The 22,530-nt window shown below is 29.6% G+C and overlaps 1 protein-coding gene across 3 annotated transcripts; it reads left to right on the forward strand.

Moving 5' to 3' along the window:
* Positions 1-15,338: 15,338 nt before the first annotated feature.
* Positions 15,339-22,173, forward strand: LOC107897185 (probable plastidic glucose transporter 3). Of its 3 annotated transcripts, XM_041078766.1 has the most exons (16): positions 15,754-16,007; positions 16,131-16,171; positions 16,290-16,458; positions 17,097-17,208; positions 17,296-17,363; positions 17,442-17,574; positions 17,974-18,073; positions 18,187-18,299; positions 18,543-18,636; positions 19,348-19,501; positions 19,593-19,736; positions 19,816-19,889; positions 20,422-20,510; positions 20,876-20,990; positions 21,378-21,562; positions 21,819-22,173. In XM_041078766.1, the coding sequence occupies exons 3-15, from the start codon at positions 16,362-16,364 to the stop codon at positions 21,558-21,560; spliced, it is 1,476 nt and encodes a 491-aa protein (XP_040934700.1). In that variant the 5' UTR covers positions 15,754-16,007; positions 16,131-16,171; positions 16,290-16,361; the 3' UTR covers positions 21,561-21,562; positions 21,819-22,173. The 3 variants fall into 3 exon arrangements, with proteins under 3 accessions (XP_016678031.2, XP_040934701.1, XP_040934700.1); XM_016822542.2 differs by lacking the exons at positions 15,754-16,007; positions 16,131-16,171 and adding an exon at positions 15,339-15,635; XM_041078767.1 differs by lacking the exons at positions 15,754-16,007; positions 16,131-16,171 and adding an exon at positions 15,362-15,635 and having other exon boundaries at positions 17,301-17,363.
* The last annotated feature ends 357 nt before the right edge of the window (positions 22,174-22,530 follow it).

A 22,530-nucleotide genomic window follows, 5' to 3' on the forward strand; every position in this document is an offset into this window, starting at 1 on the left:
TTAAATAAGAGCATTGAATTTCAACAAGAGATATGATAAAGAAGCATGCAAGAAATTCAATGAAGAATTCCAAGATTTTATAAATGTCATACATTTAAGCAATGTATTAAATAAGCATATATGCATGAACATTAATTGATTTGCATATGCATATAGAAGATAAACATATGTAAAACCTTCAGAATCATCAATTCCCTCCGTATTTGGATGGTAGAAAAAGTTCTGAATCATCTCAACATTTCTTTGGATGGGATGGATTGGCCATGCCTCTTTGGGATCATTGCTTAGTGTATTTGGAATGACCGGAACTTATTTACCTTTCAAGGCATTTCTTGGAGTAATGATGAGATTCTTAAATTTTCGTTCAATTGGGCAAAACAATACATTTTAATCTCCAAAACTGCACTTCATAAGCCTCACAGTTATCTCCACTCTTTACCTTTAGCTAGTAGTTGGGTTTGTTTGAGAACAGATGGTTCCGTTAGGCTTGACGAAGGTTTTGCAGCAACTAGAGGTTACATATGTGATCATAGTGGTGTGTGGATCATTTAGTTCTGCCGATATTCGGGTAATTACACAGTGACGGAGGCTGAGCTTTGGGGAATCTTGGTAGATTAAACCTTATTTTGAAAAGACGACTCAATAGGGTCTCAATCCAAACTGAAGGTATTGAGGCTGTCAATATTATTCAAGATGGCTCTTCCGGAAACTCTAATTCTACCCTAATAAGGCGAATACTTCAAGTCCTGAATATGTTTAAACAATGGAAGATTCAACATTTTCCTAGAGAAGAGAACTCAATTGCAGATAGTTTGGCTAAGTCAGTCCGCACTAGAAGCCTCAGTTTAAGATTGTTTAAAGATCCTCCTTTGTTGATATAGTTTAATTACTTTGTAATTTTAATTTTTCACCAAAAAAAAACCTATGCACAAGCAAATTTCATGTTTTCTCCCCTTTTTTTAGTATATCTAAAAGCAATAAAAGCATAGAAAGAAGATACCAATTTTAAAGATTTTTTATTGAAATTTGAGGCTTAGGAAGAATAAAGATTGAATGCAAATAGGCATAATAGATTCCAGTTAATGGCATTCAATTGCATTCTTAGAAAGGGATAATGAACTTCAAGAAATAATGGTATAGCAAGGAAACATACTTGAAATCCGTTGAAAAGAACACTTATGCAAAAGTCTAATGATAATATGAATAAGTCTTAATTACATATAGGTTTAATTAAAATCATACCTAATGAAAGATAGCAATTAATAATTAAACAAAAATATCAATTGTTAAGAGAAAAATGTGAACAAGGCATGAATCAAGAATCAAAGAATTGCATGTTAATGATAATTCAATAAGTTCCCATGCATTTTTTTATTTATTTCTAATGCTCCCCCTTACTAAACACATATCCTAATGATTTTCTCCTCTTTTCTAGTTACCAAATATTAATGAATTAAATAAGACATGGAAAGTACAATGATATGAGAAAATGGATACCAAAAGCTCATCAAAGCTACAATTGAATGAGAAAAACATATGAGAAATATGAATCATTTCATTCAACAAGTATACTAATAATCAAATATTATCATCATGCTTAAATGAAAATTTGTAATACCCCGAAAATTTTTACAGTAGGAAAGTAAGATATTATCTTTGATATAGTAAAATAAGGAAAAAAAGTGACAAAAAGGGAAATTTTGAGTTATGACAACATTGGGAAGTATATTATGATATATTAATTCAAGAAATGACTAAATTGAAAAAGTGAGAAAAGTATGATAAGAGAGAAGAGAAAAAAAAATTATGAGTTTAAATTTATATGTTTAAATTCTTAATGAGTCTATTTTCAAAAGAAACAAATAGAAACATCATCTAAACCCCATACTAAAAGATAATTAATTTTTAGTAAAGAAAGGTCGAAGTTGTCAAACAGTAGAATAGGGATAAATTTGAAGATTTTACTAAACTTATTGGCTAAATTATAAATTCTGAAATTTTTATGGTAGAAATATAGTCTAGTTTCAAAAACATCAAGTGGATCTTAATTTAGAATTTTATAGCTCAAGATATAAATAATTTAGTGATCATGACTAAAGTTGACAGCTTTGATATGAACATATAAGTAAATAATAGAATTATAGATAATGTTACATATAAGCATGTATACATTAAGGATGCGGAATGGATAGGAGAAGGAAAATATATATGAATATTCACTTAGCATGGGTTTTAATTAATAAAATGGCTAATTTGCATGTTTTAGGCTTAAGGACTAAATTGAATAAAAGTAAAACTTTAAAGGCAATTTTTTAAAGATGTCAAAAATGACCAAATTGAAGGAAATGAATTATTTTATTGTCTAAATTAATAAATTTAATGAAATTATTAATTTAGATCAAGATCGGGTGAAAAATCGAGGAAAATAGAAAATTACCAAAATGCCCCTGAATCTTGTTATTTCTGCAATTTAGCCAGGTAAGTTCATGTAACTAGATTATGTATATTAATATGTTTGAAATTGAATGTGGAATATGTGTGAATTGTATAAATTTTTAATGTATAAAAATTAATCACATGCCTAATATTGCTCGGTAAGTATAAGTCATGTTTGAATAGATGGAATTCGATGGATACAGGATTTCCCGATTGGTTGTGGTCTTGCATATGTTGTAGACAAATCAGAGCATCCTGTTATAAGCCTTTCGAGCTTCCCATTACATGGTTCCTGTGAGCATCCTGGTCGTTAGTGATCCTGCATGTGTTGCAGACTACCACAGCTCTTTGTGAGCGTCCTATTTTATGATCGGTTGTGTTCTTGCATATGTTGCAGACAGAAACGTAACTCTTTGTGAGCGTCCTGATATGGCTCACTTGAACTTCCTATTATAAGGCTATCCGGAGCTCCCTGATAATAACTTTTTGGAGTTACCTATTAAGTTCAATGAGCTTACTGTTTAAAGACTCTTCGTGAGCTTCCTGATTAAAAGTTCTTTGTGAACTTCCTGTATAAACTCTTATGATTTTCTCGTTATATAGCCCAAATAAGCTTCCTGAATAGCTTTTTGTGAGCTTCCTGCTATATGGCTCGAGAGAGGGTTTCCCAATTATGTGCTTTAACGAGCACCTCTGAATATGAATTGACAGTTTTTTATTTGTCCACTTCGAGTGTACTACCTGTGTATCCATCCATTTTTCAAATAAATTCAACGAGCAAAATCCTGACATGGGAAGTTATGAGCACGAAATGAGTTAACACACATATCTGTCTGAAATACATGAAAATGATGATACATGATATATGGAATTACAAGATGATATATGAACATAGAATTTGTTTGATGAATATGAATATATTCATCTATGATTATAGATTTGTATACTTTGAGTGTACTATCTGTACATCCATCGATATTTTAAATGATTCAGCGGGAAAAGTTCTGATATGAAACAATATGAGTACGAAATGAATTATTACCTGTATATGCCTAAAATATATATAATGATTTGTACATGTTATATGGACACATGGTGTGGAAAGTATATGTACATGGAATTTGATTAATGTTAAGTTAGCTATGAACTATTACCGTAATAAATATACATGAAATACATGGAAATTATGGTACATTAAATATTGATATAATGAAATGAATGATATATTTTTATGAAAAAATGGTAAGAGAATGACATGTATCATGATATGTACATATATGATTATCTTTGATATGTTGATACAAGAAAATTACGTAAGTTGAGACAAGTATTAAACTCAAGTGTGACATGTCGAGAAAATAGATGTATCAATGTTGAATTTATATGCAATATGTGCAAGTACACTAATAAGTGTTATTGTTTGATGCTTAGACAAGTGTCAAGCTATTGGCTGAATGGTAAAATGTTTATTTATACGATGCATTGAAGCGGTAAGTACTCGAGAGAAAATATCCTACTGCTCATGAAAAAGTGGTAAGATTTAAATTGTGCAATTTATTGGGAAATGACTTATCATGTGATCAATTTGAAAAATACTTTGTTTAAATGCACTAGCTTGTGACTATGGTTGAATGTTATGTTTATGACTTGTGTCATACATATGGAATAAGTGTGGAAAGTAAAGAAATGCAAATGAAAATAAAGGAATTTTGAAGAGTTAAAGTTATTTAAATCCTACTAAGCTTGGAATAATATGTATAAGTGATGTTGTGGATTTATTCTCTCCTTGTGAGTGGATGAATATAACTTCATAAGTATTGCGGTATCAATTTTGAATTATTCTTGATATGTATAAATTTCATATTTGAAATGAATTTATATGATTAAAGATTTCACGAGCTTACTAAACATTCATTGCTTATGTGTTTATTTTTATTTACCTTACAGATTATCGGAAGTTCGATCGGGTTGGAAGCTTGTCGGAGTTATATCACACTATCCATCGGTTCTATTCGGTAATTTTGAATTATTTGATTTTGGTTATATATAGGTTAATTTGACCAATATTAGCTTATAAATGCTCTGTTGTATCTAGCCATTGGGATGACTTGTGATGGACATGTTTTGATGTGCATATAGTATAATGTTAGATGTGAGTATTTGGTATGGTTGAATGATGATAATCTTATAGGTATGTTAATATTTAGTACAAGTAGGCATATAAGTGATTTAGGTCAATTTGATAAGTTTGAATACTAGAGTATATGTGATGGTAATACATGTATAAAACTTGGTTTTAGCTTGATTTGATCGCTATGATATAGGCTTATGTGTAAAAGTGTTGAGTTAGGTTGATGAGAAATGGGGTGAGAAATGTGACTTAGAAAATAGCCTATTTTTCTCCACATAGGCAGAGACAAGGGCGTCTGTCTCTTAACCATATGAGACACACAGCCTGGCTACACTGGCATGTGATCCCTGCACCTTGGTGAAATTTTAATATAAATAGAAAAATTTTCTAAGTGCCAATTAAGTCTTGACTTGTTTCTAAAGTGTATTTTAAGCCTCGATGGCTCATGTAAGGGGCAATATGTATGATTTTGATTGGCTTTTGATATGAATACTATATGAAATGAAATTTCTATCTATTTATTCAGTAAATTTTGGTAATGCTCCGAAACCCTATTTCGGCGACAGATACGGGTTAGGGGTGTTACAAAATTCTATAAAGCATAAGGCATGACAATGGCATCCAATCAATGATAAAGCAAGGTGAGCAAACGATGGATACCAATGCGAGTGTGATGTGAGGAAGGTGATCATGACATATTAGCAACAATCATATTTTAATTTAAATCACAAAATATGTTATGGCAAAGTGGTATCTAAAAAATATGGCAATGCATAGCAAGATACCAATTAAATGGATGCTAAGTCTTAATTCCTTAGTTCTAAGTCTTAATCCTTATTAAATCTAATCCTAAGTTCTAAACTTAAATCTAATTCGAAGTTTTAAACTTAAGTTCTAAGTTCTAATCCTAATTTTATGCCTAATCCTAAACTTAATTCAAAAACTCCTTCTAAGTTTAATATAATCCTAAGTGTAGTTCTAAAACTACTTCTAGATACTAATTCTAAGACCAATTTTAAGCTTATATGATAATTCTAATCCTAAGTCTAAATTGAAGACTCTAAACGACCATCAAAGGTTCATGACACGCTAAAAACATTTTTGATGATTTTGAACAAATTTTAGTGGATAAAACAAATCTGTTCAAATGATATTGTGGCCTAATTTCAAGAAAATAAAAGATATCTTTAGGCCTTACATTTTCTTGAAAAGTCTAATGATTTTCAATAAAGATCAATTAGATACAAAGTATTTTTATTTCAATTTATTGAAAAATTCAAGCTAAGGTACTCCCCCTAAGTATATGCATAAGTATGACTTTACAATACACCCCTATATGCTCCTAGGAACAAAAAAAAAATACAATATGAACATGTCAAAATTTCTATACACATACATATACAAAGTGCTCTAAGACATGTAAAATTTTAAAATAGTACAAAGAACTAACCATAATAATGCAAACATCCTTGAATCCAAGAATCACTAGATGACCTCTTTTTGTGAAAAACAAACATCTTAAATTAAAATTCAAAATGATTCTTTGCAAACTTTTTGTGGCCTTTTCTTTTAAAAAATGTATTAGGCCCGAAAATATCAAGAGGGGGTGAATTGTTGTTTCAAAATTCTTTGCAAACTTTTTAAAATGATGTGAAAAAGAAAGAAAAGCTTGGACAATTCGATTTATAGTGGTTCAACCCCAATTGCCTACCTTCACTACCTTCGTATACCTCAATCAAGGATTTCCCAATTCACTATAAGAATCACTACCTTTTAAGGAAAAGGTACAACCTTTAAAATCTTAAGTAGCACTTTACAACAAATAAAAAAGATGTAAACAATGAAAGCCTCTCAAATGTGTATGTTTACAAGTGTTAGATCTCTTTCAAAGAAAGAAAATGAGAATGATAAATAGATCTAACAATAAGTACCTAAGAGATATGTACAAAAGGAATGATAAAATAAAGAGTTGGAGGTTTTTCTTTTGATTTCTATGTTTGGATGTTCATCTCTTGTATCACAAAGTGTTCTTGATGTGTATGTATAACAATGGAAAAGTTTGTAACCATTTATAGTCGTTAGATAATTTCTAGTCATTGGAAGTATTGTAGACAAACTTGTATTGATACAACTCACAAGATGTATGGATAGAAATGGACTTGTATGGATAAAAGTGAACTTGTATCAATATAGGATGCATGGGTAAAATTCCCTAGAGTTTTACAATTTTGTTTAATAACTTAGTTGTATCAATACAACTAGGTCAGGGTATCGATACATCTCAGACTTGTATAAAATGAGTTTAAAACACTTAAAAATATTTTGGATTAACTTAAAAGCATTTAGATAAATTAAAAAACATTTAAAAATTCATTTTAAATGTTGTTATATATAAAAACTTATGACATCAAAGCTAACAAAAATGTAAACTTTATTACGTTAGAAACTACATAATTACTAGGGACTTATGATATTTTCGATATAGAAAATTGAAAACATTTGAATTTCTTCGCATTGGATTAAAAGTCGACCTAAAAGACCAACAAAATGAAGCAAGGAAAAAAAAAGGAAACTCAAAGTTTTTTATTTTTATTTTCCAACTACCCCATTTTACATGAAAAAAAAAAGGAAAAAATATCTTTTATATATGAGAAACATGAAGTGATTATTTGCAACATAAACCTCTCAGTATTTTTAATTTATTTTATAAAAGGTTTTAACCTTTTTAATTTTCTCATTTAGTCCCCATAATTTAAAATATTATCTAACTATAGAAATATGTCAATATTATTAACTTTTTTAGTTCCTATAGGAATTAATCTTATTTAATTTTCATTTTTTAACAATTAATTTCTAATATCACGCTTTTATAAAATTACATAATTATTTTAATATTTATGCTTTTAAAAAATTTTACATATAAATAAATACAAATATCTTGTATATTTATATTTATTTAAATATTAATAAAGTAAGTTTTTTTCACATAAATTATTTAAAATTTTTTATTAGAAAACGATAATGGAATTATTTGAACATTATAATGTCTAAATTTTATATTTTATATAGTCTTTTAATTTATTTAACCGTTGTTTAGTTAAAATTAAATAATTTTTTAATATAGAACTTACTATTAATTTTTGACTTAAGCTTTATATAAATTTATTTATTTTGCAACTTATACATGTTATTAGTACAAACAAATATTTAACACTATTTAAACCTTATTATTTCCATAAATTTTACATGAAAATTAAAGAATATTATGTTCTTTTTACAATACTTTTCTAACTTTTATTCTAAATAAAACTATAATCAAATTATTTTTTTAATATATGTTTATATTTTTATTAAAATAGTAATAAAAATAAATATATTTTAATTAACACATGATCTTTTCGTGTAAAATAGTTTTTAATACTATTGAAATTTTAGTATTTTCTCGCAAAATTTATACATATAATATATTTCAAATAAATCATATAAATGGTAGACAGGTAAAAGAAATTAATATAGATATATCTTACTAGATTTATTTAAAGAAAACAACATATTTGTCTTTATTTAATAAATGTTTTATAATCAAAATTTGAACTTTTCTTTTTAATTTCATTTTTAAATCGGTATTATGGAATTGAATGACATGAAACGCAATCTAACCTAATCAGTTGAAAATACGGTTCACCACTCTACCCATCCAACAAAATTATGATTTGATTTTAGACACATCAACTATTTTGAATATTAATTAATATATCATAAATGCCATACATTTCCACGTGTCGAACAAATAAAGATGGAAATGTTTGACGCAAGTCCCTCCGTACGCACATGTGTTGGGTCTCCCAGCATCCAACAACAACCTTGCTTCCTGTTGCTGCCTTTTTATTTATTCCTGAATTTCTTTTAATATTTTTTTATTATAATAATGATAAGTGGATAGTGTCTTTACTTGATATATCAACTATGTATTAAATAATATTTTAAAACACATTTTAATATTACACAATTATTTAAAAATAATATAATTTTTTTAACAAAAAATTAAAATTCATAAGCTAAATAAAAATTTAACATATTAAAAGGTAAATTTTAAAATATATTTTAAATTAGAAATAAAATAAATTTTTTAATTTTTTTAAAATTTTATAACTTTTATTAGATTAAAATTACAAAACTCATTAAAATAATATTTATGTGAAAATCGGCTCAACATTAGAATCAGAATACTAATTTTTAAAAAGCGTAAAAAAGTAATTTAAATATTGTTTTAGGCATTTTTAAAATCGATTATAACATGTTTATGATATGGTAAAAACATATTTAATTTATTCAAAAATATGGTTAAAATTAGTTTTGTTTTTAATTTTAACTAAAATAGTCAATGTAAATTATACCATAAAAACTAAAATAGTTAATTTAAAACAAGTCTAAAAACAATTATACAGTTAATATCAAAATTAAAATAAAATTGGTAAATATTATTTTAAAAAATATAATTTTTCCTTTAAATGTTTTTTAAGATTGTATTATATGTTTAATATATACTTTTAAAAACGTATATATGTAGTGAACCCCATGTGAAGACCTAATGGTCAAGGGTGTTCACTGTTCCAAGTATGGCCTGGGTCTAAGTCACACTATTTGTGTTTGTTATTCGAGCTTTGTTTTGTTATTGTAATTCAAATATATATATATATATGCGCGCGCGCATGCTTTAACCTAATTTACAAATATTAGTTTGCCTATTTTTTATTTGAGGAAGCAAAATACAATTTAACTTTTAATATAAAAACTTTCATGATACTTTTATCAAGTGTTGATGTGTTTATAATTAATAATTAGGATAAATCTCAAAATTATACATGAACTTTAATTTAATGTGTAATTGTATATATTAACTTTAATTTGATGCAATTGTACACATAAAACTCTAATTGTGGTTCAAATGTATACTTGAAACTTTAATTCTGATTTAATCATACACATTTAAAGAAACAAATATGTCAATTTATTTTTATATTGGATAAATATAACTATTTATGTATGCAATATATAAACATAAAATGATGTTATATCAATAATTGTGTTAATAAATTACAAGAACGGGATTAAATCAAAATTTCATGTATAAAATTAAACAAAATCAAAGTTCATGTATACAATTGCACATTAAACCATAGTTCATGTATAGTTTTGGTATTTATCCCTTAATAATTTTATAGATTCTAAACTATAGTATATGTGTTATATCAATACTTGCTCCTTACAATGACCAAGTATTGTTAGTAAAGTTTTTAAATTTTATAAGGTTAGGGTGATGATAAATGTTCAATAAGGTATAGTAAAATATTAAAAAATAAATATACAAAAATGAGACATATGTCAATTTTTTAATTTTACTTGTGGAGTTAAAAAGGCACATTGCCGCCAATTAAGTCTTAGCTCAATTGACATCGACATTATTGCCAGTGTAGGAGGATGTGGATTCGAGTGCGCTGAAGCGCATTATCCTCCTATTTAAGGGTTAGGAAGGGGCTATGGTAGTTTTAGGCATTGTGTAAAAAAGAGCTGATATGATAAGAACATATAATGTGATTAATGTTAAAAAAAAATTACATTGGCAGTGTACCACATACTAACTCTCTTAAAATTGTGTACTTAATTTATTTGGTATAATAGTAGAAAGTTTATTTATATAATAAAGGGTAATTATTTGGTACACATGTGGCGGAATTTTTTAACTCTATGAACAAGGTTGGGATTTTATCACATGTTTTATTCATTTATTTTTAAAATTTTTAAATACAACTTAAGAATACATGACAAAATCTTGGAGTTAAAAATTTTCATCATCAGTTTACTAAATAATTGTCCTATAATAAGTAGTATTTGAGTTAAGATGTATATATATATAGGGATTTGGTATGAGCTTATTTTGATTAAAATATGTTTCAACTGACATGCAGTAATTGAAAAGAGTAGCATCGATCTATATATATTAACTCTCATTATGTTATCAATTGTTATGTGGTTGACCAGACTAGGACCAGAGGAAATACAAAGGGAATAGGGTGAAATTTACTTGATTGAAGACACTTGTCAAACAAGTCCTTTAAACCAATACAACTATCGAGTAGATAGACTAATATGCCAAAGCTCAATGTTTTGGATGATAGGAGGAATGTTATGTTCAAACAAGTTTGACAATATGTTCATGCTATGGATTTAAATCTATTGTCAACTTTTGAGTTGGTTGGTACATTTAGCTAGGGGGTGACGACTGTGGTGTATTTATACAAGGTGCTTTGTAAGGCAACCCAACATCGAATCAATGAATTAAATGGCTGTTGTATATATGCTTTTACTAACATGGCTGTGGATATGAATGCCATGATTAACACCCATCCCTTCTCAACAATGGGAGTTCTTTTTATTTAAAGGTAAAGCTATTGTACTTAATATCTTTGAATGTATCAAATTTTGAATTTTGTAGTGTCCCTTACAATTAATATTTAAACAAATTTAGAAATAGGTTGAATCATACTTATTAACAAACCTTACTTGGATGTGATGTGAAATTGACTAACAAGCTAATGAAGAGGTGTATTGTTGTTTTCTTCATATGCAATTAATTTATTTATCCTTGTAAACAAATATAATAGAATTTATTATGAATGTTTGCATTTTGTGTAAAGGACATACCTAGAGAATGAAATTATTAACATTATACTAATGGCAATGTTTGAGCACGTTGCGATGTGGAGGTCATGGATGCCAATTATATGCTTTCACATTGTCAAGTGGTAGCGTCCTAACTAGGTGAAACAAAAATCACTACACTAAAAATGGGTTTCCATGACGTTTTGAAAATTCATGAAAACTACATTAAATTGTAATGAAAAGACAATCTTTTAGCTTTTGTGATGTTTTTAGCGAGACGTAAAACAACGCCATGTATGAAAAGTAATGAAAAGTTCTTAATGACGTTTTCAAAACATCACAAGAATGATTTTTTTGTGACAATTTCAAACACCGCAAAAAGTCAAGAAGGTAACAAAAGGTGTTATTAACTCTTACTTTTTATAAGCATCAAGTTGACTAAGCAAAACGCTACAAAAAAGTTTGCCTATTTGGTGACCTTTAAAAACGTCACAAAAAGTCGAAGACAAAATGTCACAAAATTGTCTATTTGGTGACCTTTAAAAACGTCACAAAAATGTTAAAAAAAATGTCACTAAATGTATTCTTAGTTACTTTTATTTTTTGATATGACGTAATAATATAGCTACAAAAGCATCATGAAAGATGTTTTTAATTACCTTCATATTTGAGATCTAAAGTGACAATATGATTATAAAAAAAACTCATGAAAAATATAGTCATAATATAAATATTAAAAGTCATCAAAACTCATAATTTTAATAAAGCAAAGAAATGTATACAAAAATATGAAGTCAACCCTACGAGAAGTTAAAATCAAGTACTAAAATTCAACCACAAACATAAATCCACAAAATGTAAAATGAAAGTTGTAGTTAAAAATAAAATAGTCATACACATGATATGGTTGACTAAAGGGTGCGATGTATGAAGACTATCGACAAGACTGTAGTTTAGAGTCACATAAATAGCTTTAACATTAGAATGAAGGGAGGAGTGATCATAAAAAATCTGAGATGGTAGAGGCATAATTGCTCCTTATTGTACTTGTGTAGTCAACTCTTAAACCTTGGCTTGGAGATTCAAAACCATCCTCCACATAACTGATGGATGGAGTATATCAGTCGGGGTCTTTGAGGGCAAAAGCATATCAACACCTTGGGGGAGATGAAGTACCACCCCTTGTTGGTTTGGAAGATGTTGACGTGTTAACTACCTCTACCCATCCTTTTTATATCGAGGATGAGAATCCAAAATAAATTTTATAATATCTAAATCTGTCAAATTATCCATTTTATCTAGATCAAAGGGATGTTGCTCAAAAACAATTTTGTTGCATGGCAAAAAATTAATTTTTTTTCTAAAACCTGAATGGTTGTGTTATTTATAGAAATAAAATCTTTACCAAATTCATATCTATGTTTAAGAATAGGTGGTAAAAGATATTTCCTAACACGATCTTCTCCGCTATTCTCGAATCTTGGCTTGCTTAGAGTGAGAACTCTAATTCTTGAAGTGATGAACACTTTGAAAACTATCTATTGATACTCAATAAGAATATCAATATCTCTCAAATGCTAGAAACCGAAAAGCGAACTCTCTCAAAAACATAATTTATCTAGAAGAATAGATCTCAATGAATTTTGACAAAGTGTCGACATTTATTATGACGTGTCTTTGACCTAGCCAATTGTCTCTATTTATAGAGAAAATCGTAAGCCATAGTTCAACAATTAAAAGAAAAATAATAGTATTTTAATAGAAAAACACAGACTATCTAGGGTGGGTGAGACACCCCCTCTAGAACCTTAGGGTTGCCACCCATCTCATATCAAATGGGCTTATTTGTATTGTATACAATTATATGTGTTATATGGACCTTTAACCAACTCATGTAAATTAACCAATCCAATAACCCAATTTTAGATTCCTAAAATATTAATTAATTAAAACATATTTAATTAAAATTTCTAATTAGATTTTTTTCTCAACTAAATTCTAATTCCATTAAATTCAAGATAACTTTACCATACTAGAATCTATGAGTAAATAAATTTAATTAAATTGTTCAATAAAACTATGATGACTAATTAATTTATTTTCACATCGAACTGCAATTATTTAATTACATTTAATTAAATAATAATTTAAAAAAAATTAATTTAACTAAATCATCTCTTGCTCACAACGAGAAAACACATTCTTTGTGGATAATGGATAGTGATACATGCGATTTATTTATCTTATTTGTCGTTTTCATATTTTCATCTCATCTATTCAAATGCAAACCATCAATGTTGTACCGATCTAACGAAGAAACCAATTTGACATATCTAATTAGGATTCAAATAATTTGTAATTAAATTCTGACTATTCGTCTATCAATTACAACATTATTTAGTTATGGAGTCATTTCACTAAAGTACTATGACTGAGCTCTCTTCCTATTTCATACCATTATAAAAGCTATTTATCAAGTGCTCATTCAATAATATTGTCATATGTGTATTACTCTTATAGAATATCCTTAATCTCTTTGAGTTAGATCCGTTCACTTAATATAATCCTATTTTTTAAAATAACTTAGACAAAAAAAAAAAGAAGCTCAAGCCCCAATGCATGAACAATTATCAAGTTTAAGAACAAAAAAGTTTAAACTCCAATACGAGAATTGTTCCCCAATCCAAACTCCAAATAGTGATTTAACTCATCTAAGTTAATTTAAAAATCAATTAGGGTAACAAAGTACTACATTTAAACTTTGAATTAAATTAATCTTATTTACAATAAATGAATAAAAATACATTTAAAAGTATAAATCATTATCCATAACAAGTAAATAATTTAATCAAATAATTATTAAATAAATAATATTTGATGCACCATCATTACATAAGTCTCATGCACTATCAATGAATAATAACATAACACATTATCGTTATATTAAACAAAAAATATAGAGGACTTGTAAATAAACACTAACAATTTTATTTAAACATAATTAAACATTAACCGTAACTATTATAAATAAATCTTAATAACTTTGGGTTTTATGTTCTTATGTTTAGGGTCTAGGGTCTCGAGTTTAAATTTTTAGGGTTTAATATTTATTTATAATTAATTATTATTTAATTATATTTAAATAAAGTTATTAGTATTTATTTAAAATACTTACATTATTTTTATTTTATTTAATGAGAAGTGTCATATTATTATTCACTGTCGGTATATAAAACTTATACACCGACATTACATAATATACTTCCCTTAAATAAAATATACACTATTAATAAACTAGTATTAGTTAAAAAAAATTAAAATGTCAAATTATTAAATCTTAAAATTTAAAATTTATCTATATTATTAATATTAAAAAAACAATATTATCCATTTAGAAATGTTCAAAATTTCAAGTATTATCACTTTAATTAGAAAATAACTACCAATATAATTAAATTATTATTTATAAGTAAAATCTAATATATATATATATTAAATGAACAAGGTATATGCATGCATGACATAATTTATGTGAACCACTTATTTTAACGATCAATAAGGTAAGTACAATTTATTTAATTATTAATTTAAAATTAATTTCAAATAAATATTCAAAACTTTTCTAATTTTACATTTAAAAATCTTTGTCTAATTATATAACCTTCAAATGAAAAATATACTATCAAATTTAAAATTTAAGATTGTGAATTATTATATTTTAATATAACGATGATTTGAACGAAATTATTTCTCGAAATTATTAATTAAATAAAGTATACACTCTCAATAAATTAGCATTAACTAAAAAATGTTTTAAAATGTCCATTTATTTTTTTGAAAGGTTTAAAACGTCAAATTATTAAAATTTAATAATATCCATAATGTTTTTTTTTTATATTAACAAGTTTAACAACAATTTTAAAACATTAGATGATATTTTAAATTTTATTTTAAAAATATTTTAATTGAAAAACAAAATTCATCCATGAATTAAATTAATATTTTAATAAAAGAGCCTTTATAGAAACAGACAAACAAAAAAGGCATTTGGAGTGTAGTGCTGACGCGTGGATTTTTATTAATTAAAATAGTAAACAACAGACGCGCAGGTTAGCAAATAGAGAATTTGTTCCAGAAAGAAAGCGGGTTGGATTCGAAATAGTCGCGTAGTTTTCCTCGTCTTCACTTGGAAAAAGCCGACACTTCTCCAAAAAATATATACAGTAGAAAAGTGGACAGTGCGTACGTTAGCGGCAATCATCAGACACCTTCCTTCTTGGCGCATTTTAGCCTCCTGTCTGTTACCACCTCTCTCCTTTTTTTCCCCCTCACCTTCAAGCTCTAATCTCTAATCTTCGCCATTGTCGAGCATCTTGGAAGCTGATTCTCTCATTTCTATTTACAGGTATTTTTTTTTCTTCCTTATACGACGTGTCGTTTCTGTTATGTTGCTCACTATCTTTAATTGAACTAAATGAAAATGTTTGTTTTACTTTTTTCTTCTCCTTCTTCTTCTTCTTAAATCTGAGTTTGTTTCCTTCTTTTAATGCTGAATCTCTAAACTTTAAGTTCCTTAACATTCGATCTTCCCGATACGTTGCCGTTTCTCAGCTGCTTTGTTTCTCAATCATCGATCAATTTGATCTGTTCTGTCCCGTTCCTTCGCTGTTCCTCGATCCTTCCCAAACGATGGCATCTAGTTAGTGCTTTCCACTTTTCTTCTTCTTCTTGAATCTTATTCTGAATCCGCTTCCTTCTTTACTGCTGAACCGAAATGGTAAGTTCCTTAACATTCGATCTGAATCGTTGCCGTCTTTCAGCTAAATCCACCTCTGCTCCGTTTCTCAACCATTGATCAATTTAATCTGTTCTGTTCTTTCTCCATTTCTTGATCCTTCAGAAACGTCGACGTTTTCTGTGCTTTCGTTTTTGTAGTTTCAGGTGAACGATTTAGATTTTTTTTTAAATAGTAACAGATTTTAAAATTGTACTAGATTTAGTCCTTGGGGTTACATTATTTATCAATTAAATAAAAAACTTGCACGGATTAATTTTGCAGAGCAATTGACATAGCAGAAATTTGTATTTTCTAATTCAATTTTGGAGAGGTGGTTTAAAATAACCAGTGGAAATGTCAATGCGGGGTCGACACCTCGATGCTAATTCTATGTACAAGCGCGGTACCAGAGAGCATGGATTCGATGCCCTTGATAAAGAGCAAGGTCCAGGTATTCTTTATTTTACTTCTTTTTTTTATTAGGTTAATTTTGGTTAAAGTCGTGAATTTATTTATCAGACATGTAAGTAAAAGTTTCTCATTATTATTCTATGTTTTAATTTGGAAGGTGCAAAATGCATTTTTAGTGATTAAGATAATAAAAATGGTTAGCAATCACTAATTAGGAAACACTATATATAACGACCTTCTAAAAAAGTGCAAGTTGCATGAAGTGGAAACCTGAAGCTTTGTTTTCGCTTTCGTATGTTATGGGTTTAGTACCTCGTTACTAGTTGCATGAATTTTTCTACGGTTGGATTCGCTTGACAACTATGTTGTTCTGACTTTCATGTTTGCTGAAGTACCCATATCGACACCCATGTCTTACACTTACTTTGACATGAGCATGGGGATTTAACCACTTTACAAATACATGGAAATCTCAGAAAATAGTCAACATATTTGTATCAAACTAATGCCCATATCTGACACTTCCAAGTAACATAAAATTCATTTTTATTCAAACCAATTAAGATGGAGAACATTTATATGTTTTAAGCTTTTCTTTTTCTTGAATGAAGGTACTCTTTATTAGTTTCAATAGTATTAAGTTTGACAGTTTGCTGAATCTTTTTATGGGCTTTTAAGAACGTTTGCTGAATGGAATGGGCAAGGATGTTGGAGTCCCTTCTTGGAAGCATTCACTCCGGCATGTACTCGTGGCAACATTATCTTCCTTCCTCTATGGTTATCATCTTGGGTGTGTACCTTTTGAGAATTTAGTTATTTGGTATTTCTTGGAATTTTGGCAATAATGTATTCGTAATGCTTGTTGTTCTTAATGCAGAGTAGTTAATGAAACACTAGAAAGTATTTCACGTGACCTTGGTTTTCATGGGAATACCATGGCTGAAGGTACCAGAGCCAATAAATTTGTTGTTCTTGTCTTATTTGTGAATTTGTTCTAATATGTTGTCTTCTGTTAAAATTAAGGTCTGGTTGTAAGTACATGTTTAGGGGGTGCCTTTGTTGGATCGCTGTTCAGTGGTTTGATTGCAGACGGAGTTGGGCGTCGCAGGGCACTCCAGCTATGTGCTTTGCCTATGATAATTGGGGCTTCAATGAGGTAATTGCAGTATTGTTTCATCTAACCTTACATTCTAGGATTTTTTGTTTTTGAATTTATCTCAAATGGGCTATTCCATTATGCTTACATGCTTTTAAATGACAATGCCTTAGAGGGTTTGTTCAGAACTTTTCATTTTTTTGGATCTTAGCTAATACTAATATTCACAATACAAAATTTGAGTTTAACTGATAAATTTGTCTTGTTAAAATTGGGGTCCCTGAGTCATTTTGTTGAGAGATATCGGTTCCCTCCTACCTTTCTCCTATAGTTCTCATGAGCATATTAAATGATAAAGATTAAGTTAGGGGTTCTCTTTGGCATCAAGGTTGCGGTCTTCTAAATTAATAATCTTAATAAAATTCTGCTTTACTATATAATTCCAAAATATTCTTGCAGTGCAGCAGCAAAAAGCCTTTGGGCCATGCTTCTGGGGAGGTTATTTGTGGGGACTGGAATGGGTATTGGCCCAGCTGTGGCAGCTCTTTATGTGACAGAGGTATCTAAAAGATGATCTATAAACTATTTTTCTGCTATATTTTAACATCATCTTCTTTTCTTTCCTCCTTATTTTTTTCTGCTTTCTCCAATAGTAATGTGATCCATGAACAGGTTTCTCCAGCTTATGTAAGAGGTACACATGGAAGCTTCACTCAAATTGCAACAGGCCTAGGATTGATGGGCTCTCTATTTATTGGATTCCCTGCTAAGGCAATCGAGGGTTGGTAAGAAATCATGAGTAATAGTGGCTTTGAAAATGATAATCAACAAAAATGTTGTTTTAATCTGATTGCTTATGGTCATTTGAAGTAAACTTTAAGATGGCACCACCATCAGAGGATGTGCTTGGTGTTACTTTCTCCTTTTTCAAAAAAATGTCATCAGAAGAACATATTTTAACAACTCGGGATTGTGCTTTGCTGACTCTTAAAGTAATAACATATTTCATAACTTGATAATGTGTGCAGGTGGCGCATATGTTTCTGGGCATCTGTAGCTCCTGCTGCTATACTTGCTCTTTTTATGGAGTTTTCTGTAGAGAGTCCCTATTGGCTTTTTAAGGTGATTTGCTCTTCCTTCATATTCTGTAATAATAATTTTACATTCTCTCATTACATGGTCAGCATAAGTTAAGTTTCAGCTTCTCTTAATAAAACTTAGGTCTAGGTAACAGATGTGAATGTTATTAAAATTTACTAGAAAGAAGAAGGAATATTGAAATAATGTTCACATTTTAGAGTTATAGTTCCCGCAACTGTGAACAGTTAGCTTTAATTCTACCATGCATTAACTCTATAGTTTAAAATTCTAAGATTTCAATTGCAATTAGATTCAAGATTTGAATATGAAGCAGTTGTACAGTTGGGCATTTTTGTAAAGAAATATTCAACTGAAAAAGAAAAGAACAATTTTGAGTGCGTGGATATAGATCTGAATTAGATATTTAAGTAATTTCTTAGAAGTATCTACATATTGAGATAGGACAACAGACTCATTATACTGTTTTAAACAAACTCCTCTCAGCCTGAAATTTTAATTTGATGGAGAAAATAACATACTAACATGGAAGCTAGGTTCATTTATGGATTACGCTGACTTCCACTATACCCTAACATCATCTCTTCTTAGGGCCCTTTCTGTCCAATATATACTTATCACCTTTATTTATAGGGAGGGAGGGAGGGAATGAGTAGTTTGATATCCTTTCTCTTGGTTTATCTTCAAGAATTTTTTTCTCAGTAGAATATTATAAGCTTTATAAATTTGCTTCAGAGAGGAAGAGCTGCTGATGCTGAAGCTGAGTTTGAAAAACTTTTGGGAGGACCATATGTCAAAAGTGCAATGGCTGAATTGTCAAAGTCAGACAGAGGGGATGAGGCAGATACATTCAAGTTCTCAGAGCTACTTTATGGCCATCATCGTAAAGGTGAACATGCAAATACTTTCCAGTAAGACTTCAGTTGTAGCATCTACTCGTTTCCTTCTAAATGATTACTTGTTAACTTCTCTATTTGCAGTTGTTTTCATTGGGTCTACCCTTTTTGCTTTACAACAGCTCTCTGGTATAAATGCTGTTTTCTATTTCTCGTCAACTGTCTTTGAAACTGCTGGCGTACCTTCAGAGTCTGCAAACATGTGTGTGGGAATTGCCAATTTGTTAGGTATATGGCTATGTTACCAAATACCCATCTTGTGCATCATTGTGAAGTTTTCCTTTAACTGTATTATTTATGTCTCCAGGATCATTTGTTGCAATGATTTTGATGGATAGACTGGGAAGGAAGGTACTTCTCATTGGAAGCTTTTCAGGCATGGTAAGTAAGAAAAGTTTTTGCTGGTCTTTTACTGTTTGGCACATGCCATGAGCATACGTATAATATTGAAGTTCCTAATATGATTCTGTTCTGCAGTTATGTTTGGGGTTTGTATTTGGTAGCTAACTGTCAACTCCTATAAGCGAAAGTATATGCAGACTTGGTTGGACTTTCAAATCTGTAACTTTTCTGGCAATTATAAGAGCAGATAGTTCTTGTTCTGCAAGATTGTTCTATAGTATAGACTACATTAATGCGGTTTGCAGTTGCTGATGACCACGAGGGGATAAAAATTACAAATTCATTTAATTTAGGGCCAGTGATAGAGTATGAGATTCCCAGAGGATATTTGTATAGTTGATTGTGCTGTTTGTGTGGTACACTCCCTGTTAGATTTGAATCTAACAGTTTTTGAATTGTGCTATGTTGTGGTACAAATATTTCTGATTGTTAGACTTCAACTTAACAACTTTTGTCATGTTCAATACAATTTTGACACCAATCAAACTCCAATTTATGCTTTGTGTTCCAGGTAGTGGCAATGTTTCTTCAGATAACTTCAGCTACTTCCTTAGTCTCAAGAGGCAGTGGAGTTTATCTCTCTGTTGGAGGCATGCTTTTGTAAGTAGTTAATCCTTTGAATATCAAAATGTTTATTTTCGTAGTGGAGATAAGCTTATTAAACCTGTGTGGCTTAGTGTTACTTTACATATTTAGGATTTCTGCTCCATCCATCATCAAGATGATTTATATCTGACATCGTTGAACACAGTACAATTTGCTACCTGAGAAATATGAAGAGCATGAATGCAATATGTCTAGTACAAGCTGCTTAAATTAATTTTTAATACAGCAGGTCCCATAGACCGTGTTTAAGGTGTCCTTATTACGTAATTTATGAAAGTTAAAGAAAAGTATATATTTAGCAACTTCAATTTGGAGTGTGGCATTCTCTCAACCAAAAACTTAATGATGTAATAATGCAGGTTTGTCTTGACCTTCGCTATTGGAGCTGGACCAGTCCCTAGTATCCTACTATCAGAAATGTTTCCTGGTCGGGTTAGGGCAAATGCAGTGTCAGTTTGCATGGCTTTCCATTGGGTAACAAGCTTTTAACTCTTCCTCCTCTCAGCATTCTGTTGCCAGACAAGGGATTTAATTTTTTGCTTATTTCCAACAAGTTAATCAAGTTCAATTGCCTGAATGGAGATTTTTAGGCTATCTTAAACTATTGTGGTCAGTCTTTCGTATTGGATAGTTTCCTAATATTCTCCTAGAAAAGAAGCTTTTAGGATATTGATATTGAGCTTTTTTTCTCAAAATTGAATCTTAAATGTGCAAAGGCAATCATTTCAAATGCATTTGTTGATATTTAAGATGGATAGTGGAAGAGGCACTTGAATCTTGGGCAAGTTCTCTCTTTTTGTTTGTCCTTATTTCCTTTTCTTTAACTTTATGAACCTCCTCTGACTTTGGTTTTTGTAACAGATTGTAAATTTCTTTGTCGGGCTGTTCTTTTTGCGGTTACTGGAACAGATTGGACCATTAGTCCTGAATTCAATTTTCGGTGCCTTTTGTCTGCTGGCAGTACTTTTTATAAAGAAAAATGTGTTGGAAACAAAAGGAAAATCACTTCAAGAGATTGAAATTGCACTTCTTCCATCAGAATAGAGGTATATCAGTTTCTTCTCGTGTTCTGAATTTATATGAACATATTATATATAGCTATCTGAACTTGGTTCTTTCAGTATAGTTGTGGGACTGAAACACCTGTAGTCAATTAGGTTGTATGTTTGATTGCTTCAAGATTGGTGAAGAAACTTGGAGATGTAAAAGTTGCCAAGACAATTTACCTGTTTTATTGTGCAACTTTAACAGCTTTATTCATTCTCTACTCCTGATTTTGTTGACCTTATTATTATTTTTCAGGGCGCTTCGGGATATAAGTATTTCATTGCACCAATATCTCCTGCCGCTAATCCTGCCGGCTTATCAATCTGAAAGATGCAGACCTTGGTAAATGATGTCATAGATGGATCATAGCGAAAAGAACACATTCATCAGGTGCTCACTCTCCTAGCCCATGTAACTCTAAGAGAAATTATTTTATTGTTTCCTTGAGTACTGAATTACTACATTTCCTGGCGGAGAAATTAATATAGCATATACGGGGGATTCACTTTGGATGATATGTTTTTAACTTCTAATCAGGATGGAACGTCACATTTTGAGTTGAGCACTCCGATATTTTTGTTGTTAATGAATTGCATGGATGGACAATGAATTCTGAGAAATTAACTACAGTGAAACTGTCTAAAAATTCCATATCGCTTCAACTTCAATTTCAGGTAGTCAATATAATAATGATCCGTTTTATCAGGCAAACAGGTGCCTGTTAGCTTGCATTTGCCAAACTGGACAATATAGTAATGAGGGCAGGCAATGAGCTTTTTTCCATCAAATTCCCACATTTCTAACTGTTGTTTGAGTTGAGCCATCAAAATCCAAAGGTTGTTTTATGCTTCAATGAAAGGCATTATTGGTAAAGTTGCTTATTTTATTGCCCACATTGCAAAGAAATTAACAACTTTCTAATCTACCACCCATACAGTGATGTCGAAACATATAATTATATTAACTT

The sequence above is a fragment of the Gossypium hirsutum genome, chromosome A10 (genome assembly GCF_007990345.1).
Source record: "Gossypium hirsutum isolate 1008001.06 chromosome A10, Gossypium_hirsutum_v2.1, whole genome shotgun sequence".
In the NCBI taxonomy this organism is placed as follows: domain Eukaryota; kingdom Viridiplantae; phylum Streptophyta; class Magnoliopsida; order Malvales; family Malvaceae; genus Gossypium; species Gossypium hirsutum.

What these genes read in the sequence shown, in the direction of transcription:
- LOC107897185 (XM_016822542.2), top strand. Translation starts at nt 16,362, where the DNA reads ATGTCAATGCGGGGTCGACACCTCGATGCTAATTCTATGTACAAGCGC. An exon ending in TTGGAAGCTTTTCAGGCATG is followed by an intron (nt 19,890 to 20,421) that starts GTAAGTAAGAAA and finishes TTTGTGTTCCAG; the next exon opens with GTAGTGGCAATGTTTCTTCA. An exon ending in TTTGCATGGCTTTCCATTGG is followed by an intron (nt 20,991 to 21,377) that starts GTAACAAGCTTT and finishes TTTTTGTAACAG; the next exon opens with ATTGTAAATTTCTTTGTCGG.